This window comes from Aulonocara stuartgranti (genome assembly GCF_965226115.1).
Source record: "Aulonocara stuartgranti genome assembly, chromosome: 6".
Lineage (NCBI taxonomy): Eukaryota > Metazoa > Chordata > Actinopteri > Cichliformes > Cichlidae > Aulonocara > Aulonocara stuartgranti.
In genome coordinates this window covers 33,296,676-33,306,229 of record NC_138944.1, presented here as the reverse complement: position 1 = coordinate 33,306,229, position 9,554 = coordinate 33,296,676, and the positions used below count along the sequence as shown (strand labels likewise).

Here is a 9,554-nt window from a genome sequence, read left to right as displayed (position 1 = left end):
GACAAAAGAAGCAGATATTAATATTAATCAGTGATTAACCTGAAAGTCGTGTACAAAAATAGAGAGTGAAAAGATGACATTTCCATTAGTCAACACATAAGCAGCCAATATGACAGACTCACTTTCCTTATTGCCAACAGGAAAAACATCCAGCAGTGGAACGTGTCAGCGAGGCGACTCCACCATTATATCTCCCCCGAACCTGAGGGTTGTTTTCAGGATACAGTTCATTGCAGTTTACAGTAAATAACGTCTAACTGGCCAACCACTTGACACTTACCTCTTACCACTATCCATGCAGTTTTGCTGTTGACTAAAAGTTTAACCAATCAAAAACAGAAGATGGCTTAGAAACCAGAGGTCCTGGAAGCTGTATTTTTTATCTTGTGCACATAGGCTAACATGTGTACGCAGGTGAATGCCCAGTGACATATGATCCACATAACTTACAAAGAGGCCTCACCCTAATTTTCAGTTTCTGCTGTTTTTGCATGTGTACACAGGTGATCACGAGCCAGAAGCACTTCCTGCGCAGCTGTGCATCATGCAGTTTCAAATGCTGTCCTTCAGTATGCACAGGTGATGATGGCAAAGGGCAAGAGCAGCAAGAACAGATGAATTTATACTAAATTATTGTTGTTGTTGTTGTTGTTGTTGAAACAAATATATATAAATATTTATATATATATATATAATAAAATATATATATATATATATATATATATATATATATATATATATATATATATATATAGTGGTAATAAAAACAACATCTGCATTACCTCACAAGACAGACTAATCCTCTGCTTTTTAAAAAAAGTGTGTCTCTGTGCAGTCCTCCACAGGTTTTGTGTATCTGTGTAGCTGATCCATTAAATTTTGTGTCTCCAAAAACACTTTTATTGTGTTTTATGACCTTTTACCCTACTTTTGTTGTTTCTTATTTAACTGTTGTGTTTTTCATGTTTTTCTACTTGCTGGTGTTTTCTTAAGTTGCAGTGCATTTGACCTCTCAGGGCCACCGTATCCAGGGACTTTGTAAATTCATGTAACATAACCAAAAGTAAAATCTATACCTTAAGATTATATAGTTTTGCTTGGCTTGAAAACAAAATGTTGCCACATTGTTTTAATATTGTACATTTACAAATTCTTAATTCAAAAGTAGTCTGATTTTACGGCCCACACTAAAGACTAATCTTATCTTATTATCTTAAAGCTCACTGATGCCTCCTTACTTGAATACTGTATATTGTATATTGCATAGCTTTTTTTTTGTTATACGTAAAATTGTATTGTATTTATTTAAATTTTTACTTTTTAATTATTTTATTTGCATTTTTTTAATCACTAGGGTTTGAGAGTAACGAAATTTCTATTCTCTAAATGTCCTGTACATGTGGCAGAATTGACAAATAAAGTTGACTTGACTTGACTTGACTTGATCTACACTCTGCAGAAATGTTTTATGTAACTCTCTTATTTTACCATATTTTTTTACATTGACATCAAAATTAAAAATGGGATGTTAACTGTGAAGTGGGGAAACAGTTGGTAGCGTGACAGCTACACTGCGTGTGACGAAGCCTCACACTTTAGCTCCTGCCATTTGTGAGCAGGACCAACACAGCTGAATACACACACAAACCACATGTGGGTAAATCATTAAACACGTCAATAAATTGCAGTTACAACTGAAAACAGTACTGTGCAAAAGTCTTGAGCCACCACTCATTTCTCCATATTAAGTTTCCGAACTTCCTTGTAATGGTTTAAAGTGGTCTTAAGCAACATTTCTCCAGAATTTCTGAGGCCTGTTCAACAGCTTTTGTTGGCCACTGACTGCTTTTACACTTTTTCAGTCCAGTCCTTGTACCTGACCATTTGCTGAGGAATGTCAGCACGGTGGTTAGCACTGTTGCCACACAGCAAGAAGATCCTTAGTTCAAGTTCCACCATCAGGCCGGGTCTGTATTTGTAGAGTTTCCATGTTCTCTCTGACATATCTCTCCCTAAGACACCAAGATAGGCTCCAGCCCCCCAGTGATTTGGGAATCTTGTCAAAATCAAGGGAATTATGAACACAGAAAAATGCTGTTGGATTGGACCATAAAACAACTGAAACCGTGTTTTTTCATCTTGACAGAAAAAAGCACAAAAGGCAGCCAGCATCCAAAGAAGAGCTTTGAATGTCCTTTCATAAGCCTGGAGAACTATTCCTAAAGACTAATTAAAAGAAAGCTGCCTAAGAGACCTCAGGCTGTGTTGAAGAATAAAGGTGGTCATACTAAATACTGACTGTCAGGCTTGTTAGAATTTTTACAAACTCTGTTTTTGCTTCATGTACTGGATGTTTTTTCATGTCAGCTTCTCCTCAAGATTTAACACTCGTCTGACCCCAGTGCATTTTTGTTGGCTCATTTCCTTTTTTTTTTGACACCTCTGCCTTGTCGTAGGAAGCGAGAAAAGAAACTGTGACACATACAGCAGAAACTTAGTCTGAGTTCATTTAAAACCAACTTGCATCATATATAGTATTTTCTACTGTTTTGGTGTTTTCCTGCTACACTTCGGTGTTTCACTCGGGCTTTAAATTCTGCCCCTTCTGACTTAGAGACTCATTGTACTGGTCTTCAGCTGACAATGCCCACAGAGGATCCCCGAGCAGCTGAGCTCATTACTGAGGTCACGGGGTGCAGATTAGGACAGATTTACTTCCATAAAATGGGACGACACATTTGTTCACCGTGCCTCACTGTCTATCACAGGAAACCACATGCAAACTTTCTGAAAGTCTTCCCTTAAAGGTTAAAGGCAGAATTAAGATTAGGGGGTTAGGCTAAGAGTAAGGATTACGGTTAGGTGGTAGGTGATATGAAAAGGGATTGGATTAGGGATTAGGAATCCAATATTTCAATAAGGATCCCGTGACACCTATCAACTGCCATGCCAACATTTTCATTTAGAACTTAATTAGGATTAGTTCGTAATCATAACCTTAATTCTAAAATCCACACTTAAAGTTTGGTGACTGCGCCTCGTACTGTTGCCACGGAGTCACTCATAGAGACAAAGAAGCACGTGGCCATGTTTTAGTTGTAATACTTTTTACCACGATGACACATATATACACGCACAGAGACTACAGCGCTACCCGCCCTCTCGTTGCTGGTAAAGGCATGTATGTATATAGTAAGTGTGGGATGAGTCATCTGAAAGTATTTCGAGAAGTGCTCTGTGGGTTTTGGTCTGCTGACATTCCTCGGAAAGAGGAAGCAAGTTGACACTGCTGGCAGTAAGCCAGAAATGAAAGTCAACACACTTGTGATGTGTGATCTGATAAAGAGGTGTTTCCATAGCAGACAGTTTGTGCTGTTTATAAGCAGTTTAAATGTGATGGTGTTTGTGTATCAGGCACTCACATTTGTCTGCGCTTCATTGGCGCCCTCTGCTGTCTGTGTTGAAAACCAACAATCATCAGGCGAGCACAGGTCACAGGACCTTAAGTCAGAGACGTAACAGCTCCTAGGAGAAAATAAAAGGATAAGTCAGAGGAGGGCCTGGAAAACATAACGTATTAATTAAAATTTTGACAGCCAGAAATATTATAATTCAGATCAGTACATTTACATATTTTTGTATCTATAAAAAGGAAGCTGACACACGCAAGACTTTATCAAAGGTGTGAGCATCACAGCAGAGGCCTTTGTGTCAAAGTAGCTGAAGATAAAACACAGAAAAACATGAAGGCGATTTTCCTGGCCTGGGATTTTATAAAAATATTCTGCAGTACATCAAAAACGAAAGAAAACCATTAATCAACACATGAACGTTACCTCTGAAGTTACAGCGGTTTTAATAGAGACACAGCTAAGCGTTTTGCATTTTGCATAATTTTAAAAAGTTTAAATTTGTTCAGTATTGAACAGCAGAAATTAGGTTTTCTTTTCGGAAGTATATAAAACGCTGTAAACAACGGTAGACTTGTGTGTAACAAGCAAGCGAATAATGAAGAAAACGGATTTTTAGACGGGAAACTGCTGTTGAGAGAGAGAGAGAGAGCTGTGCATCGTGGTGGAAGCAAAACAGTAAAAGTAAGAGTGAATACATGACGATGTTTATGTGAAGCGTAGTTTGGATCTTCTTTTGCTGCTGGTTCGGTCAATATTGTTTGGAGAGACATCAAACTAACAGCTTTAGAATCCGCGCATAAAGGGAACACAAAGCGACAACAGATCAGAATCAGCGAGCTGTCGGCTTTCAGCCCCGACTGTGAGAAAGGCGACATCTAACTGATTCTGATCCGCGGGTTTTGTCTTTGTGCAGAAGCCGTGTTCCTGCTCTCATTTACTCTCTTAGCTGTTTGGTGGTTGTTGAAATTTTGTGAGGTTTAACCTGAGATTCTGGCATTTTGGGCAAAATACATTTATATTAAAAAATCGATTCAGGATTTTAATGAATCGATTTTACGTTACCCAAGCCAGAATCGATTTTAATCGATAAATCGATTATAAAAACACACCCCTAGTTCAAATGTTCTCAGCTCAAGTACAGTTGATTTGTTTTACATCAATTTACATACATTTTCTCCCTTGTATAATTTATGTTTGTGGAATTCTTCAATCATCTCAAACTGCAAAGAGTTTTCTGTTCATTTTTACATACAAGATGCATCAGAACATATACATGCTTTTTTTTTTTATTATTAACCAACATTAATTAAAATACGCAGTGCTGCTGTTAAAGCTCTGAGGCCGACAGAGATGTGAAACTGCTAGACTGCAGGCTAAAAATGAACCCCAAAGTGTGATCTGCAGCATTCTCGCCAAAGCTGCACATTTACTATTGCAAGCACTTTTGTCTCAGTCACACTTTTAGCATTGATGCTGAACTCAGATAAAGCATTTTTACTTTTCAACTTTTTATTTAATAAATGCTGAAAATGCACTTCAATTACGCATAAACATATTAATTACTGATAATACTGAAATACTGATTTCTCTCAGATAGCACAGTGGTGTGGTCATTAGTGATGTCACCTCATATTAAGAAGGTCCTTACACCTGTGTTTGCATGCTGTCTGTGTGGCTTCCTCCTGCAGTCATGCCTCTTAGGTTAACTGGTTGATCTAATTGAGTATAGGTGCCAGTGTCTGTATCATCCCTGAACTGGACAAATGGCAGACAGAATGTCCAGCACTTCAGCGCTGGGACATTGCTTATTCACTTTAGGGCTTTATTTATTTTTCATATAATAATCTAACCCCTTTATTCATTGATTATATTACGTTGTTAGAAATATGGGGCTGAAAGAAAGCAAAGAAGAAAAGATAAATATAGATATGTATATGTGGATCTTAATGACATCATACAAAAGTGCTCTCTGCACTACAGAAAGAGTCAGGAAGCAGGTGTCACAGATAGACGGGCTGTTGCAAACTGTCTCCAGGGGGTGGCGGTAATGTGCCGATTTGTTGGAAACTGCTAAGAGAAGTGAAAGAAGAAGAAGCCGCTCCTGGCTCCTGTCAGCTGAGCGGAAGTTTGAGGCATGAGCTGAAAATGGACGAGTTCTAGTTCTTGTGTTTTTCTTTATTGTGTAAAAGTTGGTTTCAAGTGTCCCAGTTTCATATCGTCGGCACGTCTGACTGATGTGGCTAAGTGCTGCCGCTGCTTTCGTCGCTGTTTGTGCTTATTACATGAACTTTGACAACCAGCTTAGAGGAGAAGAAGAAGAAGGCAGGTCGGTGTTGTCCGCATGCCCTTCTTTACTACAACTTTATTCACAAGGCGTATTATTAGAAGGTATGTTGTACGCAAACATTCATGTTAATGGCAGACTGTTAATCCAAACTCTGTTCTGAAAGCTGTTGTTTTATTCCAGGAACATGTTTTTATCTCAGCACAAGTGACAACATTCATACGTGTTTGATTGAGTCAAAGGTTTCTATCGGCACAACGTTTATTTGCATTAACGAAATAATTTAGCGGGTTTTTGTTTGTTTGTTTATTTATTTTAGAAATGGCATGCAGCTGTCTGATACAGAGTTAAACATAAGCTATTAAAAGGATGACTCCATTAAAATCATGCGTTTTAATTTAGTGACTAAATTTCACAAAGGTCACGTGCGCCTGAGTCAGATGTGTAGCGTAGTCAGAAACAGCAGTTTTCACTAAATTCATCTTAGACTACTGGGAAGAGCTAAGAGCTGATTTATATTTCTCTCCTTCCCTTTCCTCAGCATGTCGTCCGCTCTTCAGCGTCACGTCATCTGGGAGTCAGATGGGCTGGTAGCCTACCTTCACCCTCGGCCCTGGACCCCGGGCTCTGTCATCCTGGAGAGCAGCACCCCCGGGACCCAAGGAGGCAGCATTTTCCACCTGGGGGAGCCAGAGTACTTGTCCTGGCTGCTTGGGGCGAGAGCTGTGGCAGAGCTGCTTTGTGACAGGCTGGGAGTTCGGAGGTGTGCGCTGGTCAGCAGACCCCACAGAGATAGACCTGCTCAGGTGAGGGCCTGAACACTGGGTGGACCTGTTCACTGTAAAGTGTAACCAGTAGCAATCTGAAAGGCTGTTGATGCATTTTAACAGCACGTGTAAACGCATGTAGACAGCTCCCTCTGTGTAAATTTAAGTTAGCAAACACACGTGTCTTCACTACAGATCCGTATCCTCCCCCTGTGTGGTCTGGACGCAGAGTGGCGCCCTCATCTGGCTGGGGAAGAAGAGCACAACGCCCATGACCCGGGATACTGCACTTCCAGGACTGCCCCACGATGGAGTGACTCCAGCCTGACTGAAATCCAGACCAGGATTCGAGCCAAACTGCCGCTGCCTGATGCCCCCCCTGATCTGACCTTCCTCGGGGACGATCCGGCTCACCCTTCGCTGTTCTCACGTATTGTTCGTGGTGAGGAGCAGCAGTGGCGCGTGTGGGAGGACAAAGGTCATGTGGCTTTTCTCACTCCATTCCCCAACTCTCCTGGATTCACTGTGTTAGTCCCACGCCGACCTTTGACCTCTGATATATTCAGACTGGAAAAAGAAGATTACGAGAGACTGGTGCTGGCCGCCAAGAAGGTGTCGTGGCTCCTGGAGGATGGGTTGGGCGCTTGGGGGGTGGGGCTTATTTTTGAGGGTTTTGAGATCGACTACGCTCATGCCAAGCTGATACCACTATTCCTGCTGCCATTGTTGGCGGGTGAAAATAAACCAGATAAACCACCGTCTCCCCAGTTTTACCCCACTTACCCGGGATATGTGACATCAGAAGACGGGCCTGAAGCCAGCTTAGAGAGTCTGAAGATAATGCACACTAAAATCAGTCAAATGTAATGCTCTTTGATTCTGACTCTGATACTGTTTTTACCAAATAATCACCATTCTCTTTGCACAATCACTACACCCGAGCTGGTTATCTAAGTACTTCTAAGTGACTCTGTTCATTTTTTGCAAGACAAACATTTGATTCAGACATCAAATATCTGATTAAAGTTTACAAATTACTCTAAATCACGTATTAAATACATTCTTTAAAATCCAACAATGTTAAGATTAAAACATCAGTGTCATTGCACACTTGTACTCTGCCAAAAACCAGTAAACATGTACAGTTTACCTCAGAAATACAGAGCAAAAAGCTCAGTTATGTCATAGCATCATTACACTGTGCTATTTATGTTCCTGAATAATTCGATTGTTATGTGTTTAGTTCGTTTGCTTGCATAATCTGTGTGCTCGCTCATTACACATCTACTAATTGGTCCCTCTGTGTGATTCTGTTGTAAGACTTAATTAATAAATTAATTAATAAAGTGCTTAATCGGTGCTCTGTAATACAGGCAGTGCCCCTGGCTGTCATTATAATGGTCCAAAAGATGTTCAAGAGTTAATGAGGAGGGTTTCTGCTGCTGGTTGCAATGGGGAAAAAGCAGAGAGCTAGCTAAAGTCTTCAAGGAGTAATCTCCATGGTTCAAAGTAATTTATTTACTCGTCTGGTGTGCTCACTAGCCAACAGCTTCTTTTACTTCTTTAACGATCGCTTCTATGTGCACCTGGCAACTGTAGGAAGGAAAAACTCCCTTTTTATCAGAAAAGACACCTCCAGTATAACCAGGTTTAGGGAGGGGCAGCCATAAGCTTCGAGCAGCTGGGGGTGAGGGGAAAGGGTAGAGAGCAGATGGAGACAAGACAGCCCTAACTGTATGTTTTAAAGTCTGATCTTAAATGTAGAGAGGCTGTGTCTCCTGAATCCAGGCTAGGAGTTGGTTCCACTGGAGAGATGCCTGCTAGATGAAGCCTCTATCGCCTTTGGAACGAAGTCTAAGAGTGAAGTGCTCTATTGGGGGGATATGGTACTATGACGTACATGGGGCCTGATGATTCAAGTCCTTGTATGTGAGGAGCAGAATTTAGCCTGAATTTAAATTCCTGACACAAAGACAGCTTAACTACATAAAACTAAAATGTCAACAGTTCCATTAGAGGCAAAGCCTAATCTAAGTGATGATAATAAAAGACCTGTAGGTCCTCTTAATTCCACTTACCTTGGTGCTCATAAGCTAGTCCTGGGATAGCTGAATTGTTATCCCATTAGCCGATATAACCCCTGAAACACTAGCCTTCTGCTACTGAATGCAAATGAGGATTTATGAAAGAACACAATCGTTTCCAAACAATAACTACGATAAACCTTCAGAGGATAAGTAATAATAATGGATACTTTATTGATCCCCATGGGGAAATTACTTGTTTTTCTCTGCATTTGACCCATTCACTCAGTGAAGCAGTGGGCAGCCCACTAAGCAGGCGCCCGGGGAGCAGTGTGTAGGGACGGTACCTTGCTCAGGGGTACCTCAGGGTAGCCGTTAAGTGGATTCGAACCGCCGACCTTCCGATCATGGGGCGACCACTTTACCTACTGAGCTATCCCTGCCCCAAAGTAGATGAGAACACAAACTACAAGTGTGAATAAGAAACAACTGGTTGTGGTGGATGCTGTTTATTTGTTTATAAGTAAACCCCATTAGCTTCCACAACAGTGGTTGCTAGTCTTCCTGGGGTCCAACCATCAAATACAATCAAATAAAACATTACACAATAAAGTGGATGCAAAATATCTACATAATTTGGCTCTTACATCCACAGTAAGGTTTTACAATTGTGAAAATATGAGCATATAAATATCACAATATGAAAATGAGAACAGCAGGTATTGGAGAAGGGGGGTTTTTATAGCCTCAGGCCAGAGGGGGCATGAAGGAGGAGTGGTCCCGCTCCTGAAATTCAGATGATACCGCCGCTAAAAGCTGCCTAAATAGGCTTTTAAGTGACTTTAAAATTTAAAAATCACTTCTTTTCATATTTTTTAAAGCCCATTCTCTAATTGCATAAGGCAACTTATTCCAGTTTTTCAAAAAGTTGCTCTTAACTCAAGGAATTACTAAATTGTGGTTTGTTAAAAATCGATTATGTATTTCTTCTGGATATTGCAACTATTTAGCAACTATTTACTAATTATCATATGCATGGAGTAAGAATTACAACCACATAACAGCT

General features: G+C 40.4%; 1 protein-coding gene across 2 annotated transcripts; it reads left to right on the top strand.

Annotated features, from left to right (window-relative positions):
- Positions 1 to 5,493: 5,493 nt before the first annotated feature.
- Positions 5,494 to 7,832, top strand: LOC309708106 (uncharacterized protein). 2 transcript variants are annotated; one of them, XM_082535873.1, is made up of 3 exons: positions 5,494 to 5,739; positions 6,239 to 6,503; positions 6,660 to 7,832. In XM_082535873.1, exons 1-3 carry the CDS (start codon positions 5,648 to 5,650, stop codon positions 7,329 to 7,331), a joined length of 1,029 nt encoding a protein of 342 aa, XP_082391999.1. In that variant the 5' UTR covers positions 5,494 to 5,647; the 3' UTR covers positions 7,332 to 7,832. The 2 variants fall into 2 exon arrangements, with proteins under 2 accessions (XP_082391999.1, XP_082392000.1); XM_082535874.1 differs by having other exon boundaries at positions 5,495 to 5,801.
- The last annotated feature ends 1,722 nt before the right edge of the window (positions 7,833 to 9,554 follow it).

Coding starts and splice junctions, on each gene's coding strand:
- LOC309708106 (XM_082535873.1), top strand. CDS start 5,648: ATGTGGCTAAGTGCTGCCGCTGCTTTCGTCGCTGTTTGTGCTTATTAC. Junction 5,740..6,238: donor GGAGAAGAAGAAGAAGGCAG/GTCGGTGTTGTC, acceptor CCCTTTCCTCAG/CATGTCGTCCGCTCTTCAGC. Junction 6,504..6,659: donor ACAGAGATAGACCTGCTCAG/GTGAGGGCCTGA, acceptor TCTTCACTACAG/ATCCGTATCCTCCCCCTGTG.